The sequence below is a fragment of the Terrapene carolina genome, unplaced genomic scaffold (assembly GCF_002925995.2).
Source record: "Terrapene carolina triunguis isolate 2854851 unplaced genomic scaffold, T_m_triunguis-2.0 Scaffold66, whole genome shotgun sequence".
Taxonomy (NCBI): domain Eukaryota; kingdom Metazoa; phylum Chordata; order Testudines; family Emydidae; genus Terrapene; species Terrapene triunguis.
In genome coordinates, this window is record NW_020664417.1 from 26,104,107 (window position 1) to 26,124,475 (window position 20,369).

The following is a 20,369-nucleotide window of genomic DNA, read 5'->3' on the forward strand; positions in this document are numbered from 1 at the left end:
GTGCAGGGGGATGAGGGCTGGGGATGAGGGGTTCATGATGCAGGAGGGGGCTCAGGGCTGGGGCAGAGGATTAGGGTGCGGGGGGATGAGTGTTGGGGCTGGGGATGAGGGGTTTGGGGCGTTGGAGAGGCTCGGGGCTAGGGTGGAAGGGCAGGGTAAGGGCAGCCTGTCTTCCCATTAGTGAATGGGGGACGCTAGGACCCGAGGGCAGCAGACAGCAGTTGCTGCTGGCTCTGGCAGTACAAGCAGGCAAGGAGAGGCAGGCAGAGCGGGGGGGTTTCACGGAGGGGGACGGACGCGCGGAGGGGGTTGGCAGGTGGAGGCCGGGGACCCATCCAACACTCCCCCGCTCCCTGACTGCCCCCCCCCGGACTCCCCTTACCATTCTGGCTCCACGTGTAGGCAAAACATGCTGCCCGGTGGGTCGGTTTGTGTGTTACACAGGGCTGCAGACAGAGGGAGGGGGGAGCAGGGGAGAGCTCTGGCTGCTGGAGGCCAATGGGAGCGGCTCAATCGGCGCAGCCGCCCAATCAGCAGCACTCTGCATGGAAGGGAGGCGAGGGAGAAAAAAACCCCGGACATTTTAACCTTGTTACCAATTCCTCCCGGACGGCTATTTAGAGACGCAAAAGCCGGACATGTCCGGGGAAATACGGACGGATGGTAACCCTACTCTATTAATATTTAAAAAAAAATCTTAATTTTATTTTCTATCTAATAATGATGTTACTCAGATCCTCTAAATGGGGTAGAAGTTCATGTGACTCACCCAGATGTGATCAGGGAGCTGTATAATGCAGTCACTTAATATTACTCCTAAATTCTACCTCATATTTGCATGTTCTATTTCTGGAGTTTGGGGTGGCACAATAACGTATGTAATACTTTGCATCGTCTTTTAATAGGATTCAGAATTCTGATTTGACCTGAAACTTGTCTAAAGAATATCTAATGCCCAGTTTGCAATTTCAAGGTGAAGTGAATGAATATTTACAATTTAAGACCTAAGTTTAGGCACTCTCCTCTCCCCCACCTCCACCCGCAACAGCATAAAAGAGCACACAAATAAAAACCTAAAGCTGCTCGGTAACTGCATTGCTTGCGCTGTTTTAGGTTTTAGAAATGTTTTTCAGCTGCAATATAGGAAAAGAAATCTGAGACCTTGGTGGATTGTGAAGAGGATGTGATTTTTTTTTAAACACACTTGGTTTAAACTATGCATTTTCCCCACAGATTACATATTTTTATTAATACTATGGACTCTTGATGTTTTAGTCTCACTTTCTTTATAAGAATTTAATTGTCAAAGAATTACCCTGCAGTACAAATGTTGTAGTTGAAGCCCATTTAACAAAGTTTTTTCAATTACACAACTTGTGTTATAAAGTCTTGGTTTTGGATCATAATACTGTGGGTCACATCCTTGGGATTGGCTGTTTGTTGCCTGGCACAAATCAGAGCAGTGTTGGGGGACACAACTGGTGGGCCAAGGAGCAACTTAGCCTCGAAAGGGCCATTCTGGCACCTGGACCCACAGCTCAGCAGTTCTCTGACTCTCCTTCCCTCCCATCAGTCATTCCCTGTTTTGCTGGAGTAAAGTGCTCAGTAACAGATGCTATAGAGCAGGGGTGGGCAAATTATGGCCTGGCGGATGCATCCGGCCCTTCAGATGGCCTGGCCCTTGAGCTCCCACCAGGGAGTGGGGTCTGGGGCTTGCCCCGCTCTGGCGCTTGCCCTGCTCGGTGCATTCCATGACTCTGCACAGCTCCCGGAAGCAGCAGCATGTCCCCCCTCTGGCTCCTACATGTAGGGGCAGCCAAGGGGTTCCGCATGCTGTCCCCGCCCCAAGCGCTGCCTCTGCAGCTCCCATTGGCCGGGAACTATTGGTTGGGAACTGTGGCCAATGGGAGCTGCAGAGGCGGCGCCTGTGGATGGGACAACGCACAGAACTGCCTGGCAGTGCCTCCACATAGGAGCCAGAGGGAGGACATGCCACTGCTTCCGGGAGCTGCTTGAGGTAAGTGTTGCCCAGAACCTGCACCCCTGATCCTCTCCTGTGACCCGACCCCCTATCCCAGGCCTGATCCCCGTCCCGCCCTCCAAACTCATCGATCCCAGCCCAGAGCCCCCTTCTGCACCCTGGACTCCTCATTTCTGGCCCCACAAGAGAGCCCGCACCCCCTGCTGGAGACCTCACCTCCTCCCACACCCAAATCCCCAATTTCGTAAGCATCATAGCCCGCCATACAATTTCCATATCCAGATGTGTCCCTCATGCCAAAAAGTTTGCCCACCCCTGCTGTAAAGCCAAAATAGCTGGTTCTAGTGAGTTTTCTACAGTGGGTAGCCAGCTATACAAGCTTTAAAGCTGCTTTTCAAAACTGGGGTAGCAAAAATAAGCCTTAGCCAGGGCCCAGGGTCTGGCCCTGCCTGACTATGATCTCTGTTGTTTTCAGTGGTTTTACTCTTGTTTTATATGGATGTGATTTGAAATGAATATCAAGCCAAGGGTTGACAGCCCTCCAGGATTGTCCTGGAGTCTCCAGGAGTCACATGACATAATCTTCAAGTTTATGTCATGTGATGAAACCTCCAAAATTGGCAACCCTAATCAAGCCAGGTTTACAGGTAGTTTAAATATCAGGTTTTTCATGGTAGCTTAGCAGCTGCTGATAGAGGATATATGGTTTATTCAGCTTTGAGGAATCGGCAAGGAAAGTTCTCATATAGATTATACGGGTTCCCCTCCCTCCTTCTTTTGGAACATCTTGAAAGTCGTAATTGTAAAACCAGTTGTGATGCATTGTGCACTCCTGATCTTTCTCTGTTGTATAAATCTTCAGGGATTCCATCAATTTGAGTTTGGTTCTTGAAAGTATCCTTTTTATCATAGCACGTATTATATTTTGGGGAAATAACCAATAATACATTGTGGTAATATGTGGATGAGTGGAAGATTGATCCTGTTGGTATGTTGTTCCATTGTCTGAGATATTAGAAACTTGATTATTTCATTTAGAAGTGCTTCTCAGCATGCAGAGATGCTGCTGCTCCTATAATCACAGCCTCTACACTAATATAACCAAGTTGAGGGTAGTAGTCTAATAAGTGAAACCATACTTCGCGTCCAAGGAAGTAATCTTGGATTCTAAAAATAAAATCTATTCTGTCTTCCACATGCACAGCATTTAGTTGTAAATTTCATGAAACAAGGGTAACCTCAAAAGCTCTCAACACATTCACTGAATCCTCACATAAAATATGTACAAGCAAACTGAAACATCATAACAAGCTGAGCAAATTAGGTCCAGTGACCTACTATTCAGTTTAGAGTGAGGTATGAAATAACCTCACCATCTGGGTTATGTGATGCAACACACTTATGTATAAACTTACTGTCTTATCTCCTATGGAGTCTGAGTCAGGGTGTAAGTAGTACAAAATGTAAGTAGTACAAAATGATAGATTTGTTTAGTCATATGATAAATCACAAACAGGCTTAGGTTTGATGTTTCATTTGTTCTCGTGAGTTTTGTGTGAGGTTACTCTGGAGTCTTGGAATTTCACAACCACACGTACATAACATTACCAGACTGTGTGTGTGGATGGTCCACTGAATTGCATGGGTGAGTTGCAAGGAGGTGTGTGTGTGTGGCGTTGTGTGCATGTATGTGCCTGCTGATCTTAATATCAAAATTCAGTAGCTAAGCTACACTTACCTATCCCAAGCTAACTAATTTTACTGATCACCTGAAACATGAACTGTAATGGGAAGGTTAATGAGGATTGCAATTCTCCCTGCAAAAGTAAAATGAGAATCTGCAACCTCTTTTGCAATTGAAAAGGGTTATCAGGATTTACCAATTAAATTACGAAAAGCCTTTAACTCTCTGTGGGATAGCTGGGTCTGTCACATGAAAGCAATAGACTGCCAAAAACCTCTGAATTTTGGCACCTAAAATTGCTTGTCAATTTGTTTGTTCCTAATTTGACAGTCACTAAAAATAGTCCTGTAGGCTGCTGCTACTAATGAAGAAATTAAAGCATCTCTGATATAAAAGTCATTAGTACATTTTTGCTTATTTGATGTTTTTAGTTTTTTATTTAGTTTACAATCAGAAACTGAGAGTTTTCATTGTTTTTATAACATTATGAAGAAAATATTGAAATGTCAGTACTACAGTGTATTAGAGTAAGATAGGTAAAGGAAAATTAAATACTATAGAAGTTACTTGAAAGGGGTAAACTTGGGGGAGGTTTATATGTATGATGCCTTTTGGATAGTTTGAGTGGCATTTTAAAATGACTCAGGAAGTTCAAAGTTACAGTACCTGCTATCTTAACAATAACCAATGCACTTTTTCACAGCCAGCAATCAGCTGAAGATCTTGCAAGAGTACCTGTTAATTCTACCAGCAATATCTTGAATAGGCTGTTGCTCACTTATGATCCCAGGATAAGACCAAATTTCAAAGGTTTGTCACATATAAAAGACATTTTCTACCTTTTCAAGTTAACATTTCTTCTTCTATTTTTTATTTTTTTATTCACATGCACAGAATCTCTGGAAACTAGATTTCTGGAAAGATTCAGGATAAAATTTCTGAAAAGGGGGTGAAACTGCTAAAAGATATTTACCCTTTTAGCCGATGGATAGATAGCATATGCATATTTCATGCTGCTAACACATGGAGTGTTTTTAGGGATTTTTTTAATTAATACCTTTTTAAAATTAAATGATATGGTTTTATTTAGTATTTGAATACTGTTTTCAAGGCAATGTATTTTTAAAACATTAAACAGTTTTACTTAATTTTTTTAAACCGGTTCTTGTCGATGATCATGAAAATACTACAGAATTTAGGCCCTACCATGTTAGTATTTCTAAAGCACACAGAAGTTATAATTCCCTTAAATCTGTGCTAAGTCCTATTGCTGCATTTTGGAAATTAATGTGGTTCATATGCTTAAGTACATGCCCTTAGCAGCTATCACTTCTGTACTGTTATAATAATGACAGGAGTATATAATAATATAATATGTGATAATTCTCACAGCTGCATCTTAAGTTTTCCAGGAATGAGATTCTTTCTAAAAAAAAACAATTTTTATTACACTACTTAAACTGCAGCTTGTGAGTGTGGCTTTTGCCACAGTAAAAATCACATATAACTATGCGTGTATAGGTATATAATTGTAACACAACTACATATATAGTATGAAGAAAACAAGTCTGGAAAGCTATAATCTTGATTGTGCTTCTGAGGAGAGTGCTACAGATATGCCATTACCACCTTGTCCTCCAGATAAAGACTTTTCCTCTTCCCAATGAGAAACAGTTCTTCAGATAGATCTACTCAACTCACTTTATAAAACTATTAACCCCGCCCCCCAATCTCAAATACTATATCTTACCTCAGAAGAAACTTCACCCCTTTTTTGTTCACTATGGAAGCTTACTCAATTATTTTCAACACTAGGCATTGTCACAGGGGTTGCATGTCCACCTAATAGGCTACTTGATATTCAGCAATAGGTAGACATATAGCCCAAAATCTTATTGTCAATATTTGATTCCTTCTCTCCCACCCACTCCCATCGCTGGCAGTCCAGAATGAATCAGGACTGAAGAAGAAAGAGGAGAAATGTTACATCATTTCAGAGGGAGGCGATGGGGGAAGAAGAATATCTTCTGACAAGTGATTTGCCCACATTAAAATATTTCTCAAGCATGACTGATTTACTTGGCTTGCACATAGACCTGGCCTAAATCTGCAAGATACTGAGCACCCTCAATGGCACTGAAGGCATTTGGAGTTGAGGGCACTCAGCCACTTGCAGGAGGGGCTCAGCACGACATAGTCTCAAGCCTGCACATAAGGCAGAATCTACACTTTCACCAGTCAGTCTTAGCAGCATGAATTGGAACAATATTAATTAAATAAAATTTATATTAGATTCTGAATCTGAATGTTTCCCATGCTGTCAGACCTTATTTAGGACACAAACAAGATTCTACCATCCCTGTCCATCATGCTGGTTGCTGGAAAGGCTACCTTGTTGTGTCGGCCTCTCTCTCAACCCAACCTGGAGGACCAAAGGACTGCTTTTCATCTGGTCCCTCTCTATCCTTTGACCATCCATCATGGGTGACCTCACCAGGAATTAAAACTCCCGCCAGCATAGCTCTCAGGGTCATTGGAACACACAAGCTGCCCCCTCATGTCAAGTTGTAGTCTCCAGGGAAGAGTATATAAGAGCAACCTTCAGGTTCAGTTAAACTATGTTGTGCTGCAGACAAAGAAGCTGCAACGGGCCATTTTTATACCCCACCACAACCACCAACCCCTTTACATGCTCACACCAGACTTGCACAAAGAACAGTTGGTCTGGAGAATCTAAGCAAATATGACAGTATAAGTCACAAATCAGTGAAGAGAGCCGAAAGTATATGTCTTTCCTCTGTACGTATGTTATCTGTATCCATTACACTATATACAGGGGCTGGTACTAGATTGTGAGCTTTGTGATAACACACAAGCATTACATTTGCAAAAGATTCCAATTTACTGTTCATGTAGCATTTTAAGCTTAGATACGTGGGCTGAGGAATTTTTCTAGTTTCTTATCACCAGAATGAAAATAATTTTCATAATTTTCATTTTAATGGGAGCAGGATTGGACACCATATCTTTAACCCAGCAAATGTATATTGGAAGATAAAAAGATACTAATGGCCTGATTCTTATCTATATTTCAGTGCCAGAGCAGTGTTAAGCGCATTTAAAAGGGGCCTAAAGTGGGTGTAATTCAATGTAAGGACCCTTTACATTGCCAGAATGGTATAAATAGTCACTAGTTCACAAGAGAATCAGGCCCTAAACCTTAGAGTGTGCATTTTCTATTTTTTTTTTCTTTAGGAATTCCAGTCGATGTAACAGTCAACATTTTCATTAACAGCTTTGGATCAATCCAAGAGACAACGATGGTAAGTGTGAAATTTGAATATTTGCATACAAAATTTCTAAGTTAAACTAAATTAAATCTTCTCATCCACAAAGAGGATTGTATCTTGTTCATAAATTGTGAGAGGTTTTATTATCTGATGGATTCAAGGCCTAAAAAATTAAAAATTAAAAGTGGCTTCTGAGAAGTGTGAAATGTGGTTCTTCCTTGCTTAAGATATTCAATTCAGCAATGTGTTAGTTTGTATTAGTGTGAGGTCAATGACCTCCCTGAGAGCCAGTTTTGTCACTTATGCAGTCTTAAGGTAAATGTTTAGTCCATAAATGAAACGCATAGAAAGGTGACCATGCCAAGAGCAGAAGGATGTGTAGTGTACAAATTCTTAATTTTCCAGGCACCTGAAGATATGAGTAAGCACAGTGGAGGAATGTAAAAAAATGCAATATCAATGCACAGTTGATCACACTTTATACCCATGTTTGTTACCCAGGATGAGTGAAGGTAAATTGATTATTGATAAAAGACAGATGGTAATGATTGGGAACTCCCTACTACAGTAAGTCATTTTGGTATTTTTTCTGAGTGCCAGGGTGAGAAGCATTCTCTTATGGTCATAAAAGTTGAGGAATATTCAATAGCTTAGTCCTTGTTGGACCAAGTGACATTAGCAGAAGTAGTGTGAAAGACTTGCATTTAAATTTGGAATTTGGTTTAGGAAGGGGGAGTCTAAATTTAAAGCTTTTCCATTTGTCACAGTCTGTTCCAGTCTTCTGCTCCCTCCCCTCCCTGGCCCCATCCCACTGTTTGGATTCATATTCAGTAGTCAGTAAATGCCCAGGCCAACTATTTGGTATCAGGTCAAATACAAATAACCTACATTCATCACACCCCTGTGTGTGCATCCTATATTGCATTGGCTTCTCTTGTTGCCGTATTGCATTATTAACTCATTTTCTCTGCGTTACTGTTTTTCAGGGTTTTCCCTCACACTGAATATCTACTTTTGGATTATTTTCCCCCAGAGATATTAACCTGCTTTTTTCAAGACTAATCTAAATTGTGTTTTTTGCTCATTTTTTAAATCCCTTTAAGTCCCTTTTGTATTATATCTCTGTCCTCACTGATGTTTGAAACTCCTCCCAATTTCCTACAGACTGCAATTTCATCTGTGAATTTCATTAGTATGACATTATTTCCTCTCCTGTATCACTCAGGAAGATTTCATTTAATCAAACCGGATGTAACACAAATACCTGTGGTAATCCACTGGATTCCTCCCCCAACTCAGTCCTGCTATTTTCAGTTATCATTAGCTTAGTCATTCAGCAGGAATTGATTTGAGAATACATTTTCGGAAACACAGTATCAAATACTTTATTAGGGCCTAAATACCCTGTCATATATCTACTATTTTCCTTACATCCAGTTTTGTGGCTCTTTCAAAAAAAAAAAAAAAAAAGCAATCAAGTTTGTCTGGCAAGAGCTTTCCTTTATTAAATCCTCACTGCGTATTAACCATGGCTCCACTATCTAAAGCCATGATTCTTAAATATATGCCAAAAGTTAGGCTCCTCAATCCATATTCAAACATCTAACTAAATAAGGATCTGTTCCGAAGCCCTTTGAAGTCACCGTGAATCTTTCCAATGACTTCAATGGGCTTTGGATCAAGTCCTTAGTTACCTGGTTTTTCAAAGGTTCTGAGCACCCACCAGCTCCCTTGGGAGCTCAGGAGTTTTGAAAATCAGTCCATTTACTTCAGGCTCTGATTTAGGAAAACGTCCCTTTTAAGGACAGTATGTAAGCACATGGACTACAATATAAATGTTAAATAATAATAGTAAAAGCCCCTTTTGATGTCAATGGACTTAAACGTGCTTAAAATTAAGGACACACATCGGTGCTGTCCTAAGACAATTTCAATGGGATTGCTCAAGTGCTTAAAGTTAAGCATGCGTGTAAGTGTTTGCAGTGGACTGACACCAACATTTAGAAACATGTTTCCTTTTTCTTTCGTTTGTTGTTTATTCTGTGGGTATTACTTCTCTGCTGTTTTCTTCTTTGACAATATAATGCCATATTGTTAACATACCATCTAACCAACTGGAGCATGTGCTGCAGTTTACACTTACCAGGTCGTTGATGTAAATGTGAAATCCACATGGGCCCTGCCTGATATCCTGTTGCCTGAAATACATATATATTGTAGAAGTATAAGACCACACTCTGTCCTCATTTACACACATGTGGCACCATTGGTGTCATTGGGGCTGCACAGATGTGAGTGAGGGCAGAATTTGACCCATATTATTTTACATGGTTAATCTTGAGAAACAAAGCATTTATGTAACCTAACTTTATGTATCTTTTAGCTAATTCCTTTAAAACCAAGAAAATTGTGTGCTGAAGAATGATCAGCTGTATCCATTAGAGGAAAACCACAAAATCTAAATAGATCTTTTTTTCATTTTGGAGCCTGCATGTTTTTTTGTTTGTTTGTTTGTTTCTGTTTTGTTGTTTTGTGGTTAGATTAATACACACTTGCAAATTCTTCTCATCAGGATTACAGAGTTAACATCTTCCTAAGACAAAAGTGGAATGACCCCAGACTTAAATTGCCCAATGACTGGAGGGGTTCAGATACACTGACAGTGGATCCTACAATGTTTAAATGTCTGTGGAAACCAGACTTGTTCTTTGCAAATGAAAAGAACGCCAACTTCCATGATGTCACTCAAGAAAATATTCTTCTATTTATATTTCGGGATGGAGATGTTCTAGTCAGTATGAGGTACTGTGTTATTTTTAATTGTAAATATTTACTGTTGGTTTTATTTAAATAATCTTCAATAAGTTATTTGGTGTAGGACATACATCTTGCTTTGCAGGTTAGTAATATGTATAATTTACAAAGATAATCATTGGTAGAACTTTCAGCTGATATTGATATTAAAAATGCATAAAAATAAATCAGAGTGAAGTCTCATAAAACTACAGATTCTAAAGCATATTGATTGATATTTTGGCTAGTATGAAAGATTCTGAAGCTTAGGTATGTATTAGATCATTTTAAGATACCAAATGTAGATAAAATAAGATTTTACAAAATGGAATAAAGATCTTAGTGAGATAGTTGGCCAAATTCAGCAGAAGCCTGGTGAAACTGACAATAATTAGGGTCTTTCAGAGTAAGTGATACAATTTTCAGACCACATTAGATGCCCCTTAAATTAATAAGAATTTGATTTATAGCTACTAACAATTGCTGCAGCCAGAGGCAGAAAATGAAAAAAAACTGTATGTAGGGGATTGTCCATTGGTCTGTAAATGTAGCAGGAAAATACTGATTTGGGTCAGTGTAATACCGGATATAAGTTTTTCAGTGGATCCAAATATTTTTTTATTAGAAGACTATCTTACAAATACAATGACACTTTTTATTGAGGATTGAGTTAGTGGTAAAACACACACAACAGAAACAATGTGCCATAGTATAGTTAAATACAGAGGCTTGCAACCTTATTAAAACTACTGACCAATGGGGAACCCCCACACACACACATACAAACTACCTGGCTCTAGTGTGGGTTTCACCTAGCATCAGTGGTCCTGGGTTCTACAAACCTGAGGGTGGATATGGGAGCAATGCCCCCTTTATTCCCTCAGGCCTGTCTGGAGACCCTGGCTGGAAGTCAGAGTCCCAACCCATTCCTCTCCTCCACACAAGAGGTAGAAGAGATGAGGAGAGACATATGCTGCATGAGACATAGAGGCAAGTCCATCACTATGCAGTGTTGTCCATGAGGCTCATGCCCAAGCAGCCCATTGAGTTACAGAGACCTCACTTCAAAAGTTGCAATGAATGTAATTTAAATTCCCCAAGTAAACCTTTCAGATGCCGGATGAAGGTGAAAAAACCCACAGAACAGTTTGCCATTTTTCCATATGGGAAAACAAAAATCCCTTCCAGACCCCAAACAAAATTTGGCAATCAGCTTCGTACCTGGCATCGTGAGATCTAGCTCTCTACACAAAAGTGGGCCTGGAAAAGAGCCTAAACTGGCTACTTGCCAATAGCTAGCAGAAACAATCCTCCCCCAGTCAAGCAGGTGAGAGCCAATCAGCTGGCTTATCCTGACCCCCTACTGCTGTTCAGTGGAGCAGGAGCAGACAGGACATGGTCCTCCCCCTTTTCCTCCACAGCCTGGTGGGGGAGAGGGAATGAGAAAGAAGCAATACCCTCCCCACAATGTAGTACTTTCCCAACTGCTCTCACTTGAGATTTCCCACTCCCACTACCTAGGGTGAGGGGAGATGCCCTCCCAGACAGGGTTACCAGATAGCAACTGTGAAAAAACGGGACGGGGGTGGGAGGGAATAGGTGTCTATATAAGAAAAAGTCTCAAAAAACGGGACTGTCCCTTTAAAAACAGGACATCTGGTCACCCTACTCCTGGACCCATCAAAGACACATCCTGACTAGTGAGTTGAGCATTTTTTCCCTCAAAATGTTATCCATTAAAACCTTATTGCACTATTTTTAAACCATACAGAATTTAGCCGACAAAATACATGAATAAATTTTGAATTATGTTTGTTCGATACCTCAGTATTTTGGAATCAGACTCTGTGACAAGAGAAAATTATTGAGGCTCTACTCTATACATTCTTGTTATTTTTGTACTTCTTTAAATGTAAAGCAATATATATATATATAATCTTACTCTACTTTGTTACTTACAAAACAGTTCAAATTGTGTCTAAGATCTATTTTTCCATTTTCAGATTATCTGTTACTCTGTCATGCCCTTTGGACTTGACCTTGTTTCCTATGGATACACAGCGTTGCAAGATGCAATTGGAGAGCTGTATGTAAATCAGTCTATGCATAAAAATAGTTACCTCTAGGCAGGCCTGAAAATCAAACAAGAAATATATTATATATGTTGTTCAGTGTAAACATTTCTTAATGAATTTTAAAATTAATATTCCATGATCATTACAAATTTAAATTTATGGTTCTTTCCTACAAAAATTTCTAATTTTTATGGCACCGTTTGTTCTAGTTTTAGTTTTTTGCTAACAAACACATAATGACACTGTTTAGCATTTCTGAAGACATTTAAAATGTATTGGGTAAAATCAGGACATAAATATCATTTGGAAAAATGAATTAGTAGTTCCCTCAGGTAGTTTTAACTTGCATGACAACCACTTCCTCTGCAGAATATTTTGGGATAAATTAGCTCTTGTATTATTGAGTGTAAATCTACCGAATTAAATAGGTCTGCCCCTGTTTATAATAGGTTTGAATTAGGTTTCATACGTTTAACTAATACTGGGCTCAATCCTACAGTCCTTTGAGTCCCAAAACCCTGATATCAGTGGAAGTTTTCCTGAGAAAAACTTCAATACAAGGCCCATTAGCAGCATTATAGATATCATATTTACTCAAGGAAGAAGTATTCATGAACAGTTTTCTCCACTTTATTAGAAACACTGACCTTTCTTTAATACCAGATGTGCTAAATTCAAACTGGTGAGGAGGAGGAATTGATTATCACCCTCTCCCTTGAGTGACAGTGTGATTTAAGCTTTTGCCCTTTTTTATTCAACTAGCAACAGTAAGAAGTTAGCTCATGGACTTTATTCCCTTCCAGTTCCAACAGTGGGGATGCTTTCTTGTTTCACTTATTTGTTCCCATAAGATGTTTCGTTTTACTTAATTACTTGACTAATGGAACTTCCAAAACCAAATTGTTTCTTACCTAGTGTCAGTCTTTTTTAAAAAAGGTCACCATCTGGAAAAAAAATCATGAAATTCACTAAATTAAATGGATTTGACTATGTGCTTATTAATGTGTCCCTGATGGAAGGTCTCTGGGTGCATTTTTCCCAGTGGCATGCATTTATGCATTATTCTGACCTCAGATTGAATACACGCATGTCACAAAATATTGGCATAATATGTGTATTTAAAAAAAAAGCCCCCGCCTCCATGTTAAACTGTAGCTCTAACAATCTGCTAGAACAGCTATGTATATCATCCAAACCTTTGCTTAAACATACCAAAATGGAGCACAGTTTACTAAAAATGGTGTAATAAAGCCACAAACTGCATACATAGAAACATCACAGTGATTGGAAAAAGCTTTAAAATGGTATTGGGGATCATATCATGAACCCTTGATTCCAGTACCCAGGTGCATATCACTTGAGCTAAAGGAAAATGTCTGGTAACTAGTGAAGGATTACAGTTAAGAGCTCTGTTTTAGTGGGCTAGCCACTAGATGAGCAGAGAGCTATATATAGTGGGAGGTCTTTATTTACATACAGACTCTTGGGCTTTAAGGATTTAATGAGTGATGGGTTTTTTTTTAGATACATCTTCTGAACAATAAATCCCACCCAGGCTTTACTTTAGATCATACAGATCAAATGTTTTAAAGTAGTAATAATTAAATATTGTCTTGGCTTCCAGCAGTCAAGAAAGATTTGGATTCTAGGGTGGGTTAATCACTTGCTGTTTGGAAAGTTTAAAAATTATGGGCAAAATTCTCTTCTCTTCTTCTTGTTCTACTCAGGTGACACAAAGGAATCTGGCCATAGTGGACTAACTGGGAATGCCCCAGTGTAATGGGGGCACTCATCTCTCCCTGCAAACCCAGCTCAAGGAAATGCAGTCAGAAACAAACTCTGGTTATCCCTCAAGTTCCTTTGAGCAGAGGCACACCTGTCCTTAATCCTCTGATCCCAACCAGGAACTTACCTGCTAAGGCCCTGTAGCTCGTTTTATCTGAGCCTGCTGGGTTCTTATTGGCTTCTTCCATGAGGCTTGTCTAGGCAGGCCTGGAGGACCCACCTTTGCTGGGGCTCTGTTAGGTAGCTGCAAAGGCCAGGTACGCCTTGTCACACCCCGTTAAGGAGGATCTCTCAGCAGGAATGAAGCCAGCAGATCTGGCTCCTTTGCTGACTTTCCCCTTACCTCTGTGTAGAGGACAAAGAAAGGCACTTTGGGTGCAGTTCTACTCCACCAGTTCTTAACTGGCAGGTGATGACTTACACAGCTGGCATACGGCAGCTGTACTTCAGAATAGGGGAGCCGTAACCAGATCTCAGCAAAGAGAGACTCTCCCGCAATATTTATTTCTCTCATTCCAAAGTCTCTAATAACCTCTATGTAATTTGAGATAGTAATTACACTGAATAGTCTGAGTTGGAGAGGCTTTGAACACTCATAGCTCCTGCTGACGATAATGGAAGTTGTGGACATTCTCTCAGAACCAAGCCCTATGTTGTGTTTTTGGGGGGGCTGGTGGTTGTTTTTTTTCCTGACAACTTGCTTCTGTAAAAGCATTCTCCATTGCTTACACCTTGAGAACCCCTGGCATAATGATGAACACAGAGCCCTTAAGAGATGTAACAAGGTGACTGGCTCTTTAAGGGGAGAAGGGTCCAGCCTCACCTGTAACACACGTAGCTTGCCTCTTCATATGGAGAAAATGTTTGAAGTCATGTGGCAGGCAAGTCTTATGACTAAATCAGGGTTTCTGGGATGGGGTAAAACAAAACCCATGGAGAGCCAGAGGGGAGAGAAAGAAAGACTTATGTTGAAAGTCCTGGTAGTTGCTGCTTGATAGAGAGTAGGGAGAGACTCTCCCTAGTTCCCCAGCAGCAGGTTTGGGGGTGCATGTCAGCAGAGCGCAGGAGTCAGCAAGGACGGATAAAGTGTGGAGAATAAGTCTGCTAGAGGAGAGCTTCAGCAGGGACAGGACTAAGAAACCTGCATCAACAATTGAGCCAGCCAGGAAGACTGGGTAGGGGTTCTTGTGTTTCCTTGGGAACTTTGTTAATAAACCCAGACCCCAAGAAGGGGTGTTATTTGACACATAAAAGCCTATTTTGACATTACTGGAAAGCCCAAGGGTGGGAACTGAGACAGACCAGGTAGGTATGAACATGTTTTCCTCTCATCTGTTAAGACGCTGTTTTATTATTTTGCAGTCTCCAAAGGCACTGGAAATCTTCACTTACTCTTCTGCACTATCACACCACTTCACTTACCTGACTCCTTTTTACTCTTCCCATTAGCAGTTATCAAGAGTTTGTAACATCATTGTAATACAAAATTTCAATAATCCATAACAGCACCACAGCCACCAACTCCATAGTCTATCTTCCTTTACCGCTAGTCTTCCCCAAAAATCTATAGCTGTTCTGCTCCTACCACATCTGGCTGCACGACACTCTCTTGGGAAAGTAAAATGCTTCCTTCTTGATCTCCCTATCACCTCTGGTCACCCTGTGTCTGTAAGAAAATAGCAGAAATAGAGGGGGTTTAGAAATAGGTGATGATAATTATTAGAAGCCTGGAAAGGCTTCTATCTGAAGAGAAACTGAAAAGACTGGCATTGCTTAGTTTAGAGGGAGATGAATTGAGTATATAATAGTTTAGAGAAGGTAAATTAAATGCTTCTGTTATCCTCTCTCATAATTCAAGGACAAGAGGACATTTATTGTAGTTGAAAAGCAGCAAATTTAAAATTGATAATAAGTAATACATTTTTATTTAAAATAGAATTTTAAATTTTAAATTAAAATTTAGCCTTTGAAACTCATTTCCACTAGATGTTATTGAGACAGAGCCTGGTGGGATTCAGAAAAGAAATATCTACAGTTACATTTAAGATTCTAAAAAATAGAAGGGATATAAACCCTCCTGCATCGTGGGGTAAGTCAAACTTTGCCTGGTGGGTTTAGGAAAAATTTCCCCAATGGGCAGGTTATGTCATAATTGTCAACTATAGAGTTTTATTCTCCTTCCTCTGAAGCATGTGGTCTGGCCAGTGTTACAGACCAGATACTGGACTAGATTGGTGTCCTGATCTGGTATGGTAGGTCTTAGTTCTTAACTCAGCTCACTCAATTCAAGATGCCTTCCAGCTTTAGCTCCCTGTATTGCCATCGTCATTTTACTTTGTAGCATTTTCACTACTGCACTAAAAATTCCATAATTGATAAGAAATCTATCTTTGACCCCAATATTCCTAACAGCTATTACCACCTGCACAAGTTACACTCATTCTGTAAAGTGTTGGTGAGGTTAGCGAAGTTAACTTTCTCCAATTACTTTACTGCTCACCTCCTTTTGATCCAGGCCTGTATGTCTTTAACCTCCTCCATGGCAAGAAACTGCTTTGCTTGGACTGTTCAGTTACCTCTTCCACTTTGCTAAAGATAACTCCTTGTGCTATTTATTCTTCTTAATCTCAGTGCAGCATATGACACCAATGTCAAGAAATATACTCTTTGACTGGCCTGAACACTAAATAGATATGAGTCCCTCCTCACCAAGTTTGGCTACTATATCTCTTATGACCATTTCGTTGTCTCTAGTTTCAGCGTGATAACCATGTTAGTCTGTATCAGCAAAAACAACGAGGAATCCTTGTGGCACCTTAGAGACTAACAAATTTATTTGGGCATAAGCTTTCGTGGGCTAGAACCCACTTCATCAGATGCATGAAGTGAAAAATACAGGAGCAGATATAAATACATGAAAGGATGTTAGTCTCTAAGGTGTCACAAAGACTCCTCGTTGTTTTTGTCTCTAGTGATGACTGTGCCTTGGATTCTAAACCATTCTGCTCTAGTCTCCCAAAAACTCTCTGCTTCATTTGCCTCCTCTTCTTTACACTAAGTATTTGACAATTTAAGCACAACTACCACTTTTATGCCAGTGACATCTAACTCTGTCTCTCCTTTTAACTCTTTCATTTACCTTTCCCTCAGCTCTCTCCCAATCTCTCTGAAGCATATAAATCCTTGATGTGATGTTAAATTGAATGTTAGAAAGACAGGTATCTTCCACCTTTGCAAGAGAAGTATCCTCAGCTATGTCTCTAAGACATGCATTTCCTTCCTCGCCTCTGACCTTCCTGGCACTTCACAGGGCTATAATCTTGGAGTTATCCCTGACTCCAAAATCTCCACTGCAGCTCTCATTACTATTTTTTACTAGTCCACCTTACTACCATCTCTGCAATATAGTTCGCATCTTCCTCAGCATACACACGAAGAACTGCTTTTTTGTGTATTAGTTACTTCATGCCTTGATTTTTACAACACATTTCCTGCAAGGCCTCCTAGAGATCCTCCTATCCAAACTCCAGTCTGCTGGGAGTGCTACCAACTGTCTCATACCTATCACCTTTGTCCTGAAAGACCTCTACTGACTTCCCAGCCACTTGAAAATTGACTCATACTAAGTATCCTTCATGACTATGCCCTTAACTACCTCTGGTCTCCTGTCTCTTTACTCTTCTGCTCTGCCAATCGAGGTATCCTCTTAGACTTGCATTCTCCCTCTACTCTGATTCTTTGCTGCATCATCAGCTATCCTGACCATATGCTTGCCTCCCACTCCCTCACTAATTCTTCACATCTGCAGTTATTGTTAACAATCCTAAACACCTCTCACTGTCTACTAAGCACACCTGTACTCTCCCACTTGACTATAACTGTTTTGTTGTAATTTGCTGTGCATATTGAGGATGTGAGATACATTTATTAAGGGTGTATTAAAACTTATTTTCATGATATAGCTTTTATGACACAAATGTGGAGGTAGATAATAAGTATTAAGTTTTGAGAAGTTTTAGAGGGTCATTCACATTTTAGTTTTTTATCACAGATATTTTTCAAATGTGAAAATCATCTGCCTAATTCTCACCCCCTGAATGGAACAGCTCTTTAAGCATTTCTTAAAGATTCTGCATTCTTAGAAAAAAATTACATTGCATTCTCAATTTACCCTTTGTATGTTCCCCCATTCCTCCCACTACTTTTCATGCTCTATCTGTGTTTAACTCCATTTTTAATGAATATCAGGCAGACAGAAAAATGACATGTAAAATCACGATCGTGACTGCACTTTTAGTTAACATCCATTTATGCTCAAACATCATGGGCCTGCTTTTTCCACTGCTTTGCACTATGTGTAAATGCAGTGGTCAAAAGTGATCTGTGTGGGCCCATATTTAGGCAAGCACTTAAGCATGTCCTTAAGTCTATCTGTATTTAAGAAAGCACTTAAGCAAATGTTTAAATTGAAGTATGTTCTGAAACTGCATTGACTTCAGTAGAATTTAGGCATGTACTTAATGTTAAGCACATGCTTATGTGTTTTGCTGAAGGGATGCTTTTCTGAATTAGGCCCTTAAGTCTGTCCAAATCCGAAAGGAACACATGAAAGGCCCAGATTCAGAAAACCACGTAAACACAGTCTTAAATCCCACAGAAGTTGATGGGACTTAAGAACATGTTTTAAGGTTAAGCATGTGTTAATGTTCTTTGCTGAATCAGAGTCTAAATGACAATACAATGTTAAAAGTTGTGGGGAATCAGGCACTTTTCTCTGTTTAAATACTGAGTGCTAAAATAACATTCTCATTCAGTTTCAGATTTTCAGTAATACAGAGTTCCATCAAGTCCTAATTAACAAATAGACAATAAAAATCTAGTTGTGAATCAATTGATAATTTTATGACAGGAAGCAGGAATCAAGAAATGAAAGAAATACATACATGCATATATATAGATATATATATTTTTGCTGAATTGACTCTGGTGTAAGGTAGCTTTAAAATTTTTTGGTTTTTTTTTCTTGTAGTTGGTTACACAACTGATGATTTACGATTTATCTGGCAATCTGGAGATCCTGTTCAGTTAGAAAAAATTGCTTTGCCCCAGTTTGACATTAAAGAAGAGGATATTGAATATGGTAACTGTACCAAATATTATAAAGGCACAGGTACGTAATTCTGTTAACTAATTTATTTGTTAAAGATTTCAATTTGCATTTAGTTTTTGTATATTGTTAGTGATTAATAGTTGCATTGATAGTTTTCATATTGCAGAAGAGGACATTAGTTTTTAACTAATCAATAATTTAGATATGAATACCACAATAACAGCCAAATATAATAACCATAAACTAATACAGACATTGAGATGTTGGAGGTCAGGATAGATGACATCCTTATTTTTGTTTAGATGTCTCTGATCCTCCCATAGCAATTTCATTTCCATTGTCCTGGAATGACAATGGAATGTTTTTATGTTTGAAAGTGCCTGGGCTTTTCTGGCTGGTCATTCATCTAGAACTACTCTTTCAAATTGTTTTATGGTTGAGTCATGTTAGTTTTCTTATTTGAGCTTGTCAAATTTTGTTTCAGAATACTTGAGTATTACTTCAAACTCTTCTTCCTGCAGCTTCATGTTTTTTGATAGGGTGCTCTTAAAAAACTGTTTACAGGTCCTGTATTTGTACTTTTGCAATTTCATGATATTCTGAAATCCAGGCTCTGCTTTGTACAATGATTTCTGTAATATGGCTTCTAGTGATTTATTGTCTGTTTCTACCGCCACTGATTTCTGCCAACAATCATAGCTATGAAATTGCTCACATCCAGAAGCAATGACCAGCATTTTTTTTTCAACTGAGCATGTTTTTTGTTGTATTTTGGTCAGTGCTTTTTGAAACATATGTTGCTGGCTTGCAGAAAGCTTCCACCAAAACACAGAAAGGAGAGCTAAGGGGAAGGGAATCTCTGAGGCTCCCCTTGCGATCATGAAGAAACTCTGCTCTGTCAAAGTATAGTGTTTGTTATCCTGCAGGTACTGTGGAGTCATACTCTATATCTGGAGAGTTCCCAGGTAATCGTAATAATCCTCAGAGCTAATTTGATTTGAGTCTGAAGTTTGTATTGGAACTTGAAATCAGTTAAGCTTTTCATTATTTCAGGTTTCAGTGTAAATATTCCTTGGAACTATGGTCTTAACTACAACAGGAATGAATTCTCAATCTATTAAGTCTTTGCTAGGTAATCCATTGTCTCTGGGTGACTTACCATTTTAAAATATTATAGAATTACTCCACATCCAGCAAAATTATACAACTGTAAAAAGTACAATCCAGAGGTGCTAGTCAACAATTCTATTCACCCCTACTTTCGGATAAAATACCAGTTTATGTAGCAGCTACAGGGGTATTTAATTCTTAAACAGTTAAACAACACATTACTCACAAAAGTGCTAATAATTAGACTAAAAAAATTGAATTTGAGCTTCAAATGGCCAGATGGTATTTAAATAAAATAGGGAAGCACCAGATCATACAAAGAGGCTGTTCCATCTTATTTGGATGGTGAAAAATTGAATACTTAGGACCAATTGCTGTGCTATGCTTGGATGCTGGAAAAATATTTGACAGTTGAGTGGGATTAATTGGGGTTTTGTTTATATTTGGGGGGAAGGGAGGGAAGGAAGTAGTGGTGCTCCCTTATGATAGAAAAATAAGATATTTAATGGTAGATTGTGAATATCTTTGATGTTCCTCTTTT

General features: G+C 39.4%; 1 protein-coding gene across 2 annotated transcripts in view; it reads left to right on the plus strand.

Moving 5' to 3' along the window:
- Positions 1–20,369, plus strand: part of GLRB (glycine receptor beta) — a 71,678-nt gene that overhangs the window by 20,859 nt on the left and 30,450 nt on the right. For both annotated transcript variants that reach the window (XM_024211548.2, XM_024211547.2), the window contains exons 3-7: positions 4,369–4,475; positions 6,921–6,988; positions 9,528–9,757; positions 11,752–11,834; positions 18,638–18,778. In XM_024211548.2, coding sequence (XP_024067316.1) covers positions 4,369–4,475; positions 6,921–6,988; positions 9,528–9,757; positions 11,752–11,834; positions 18,638–18,778 — 629 coding nt within the window. The remainder of the gene's footprint in view (positions 1–4,368; positions 4,476–6,920; positions 6,989–9,527; positions 9,758–11,751; positions 11,835–18,637; positions 18,779–20,369) is intronic.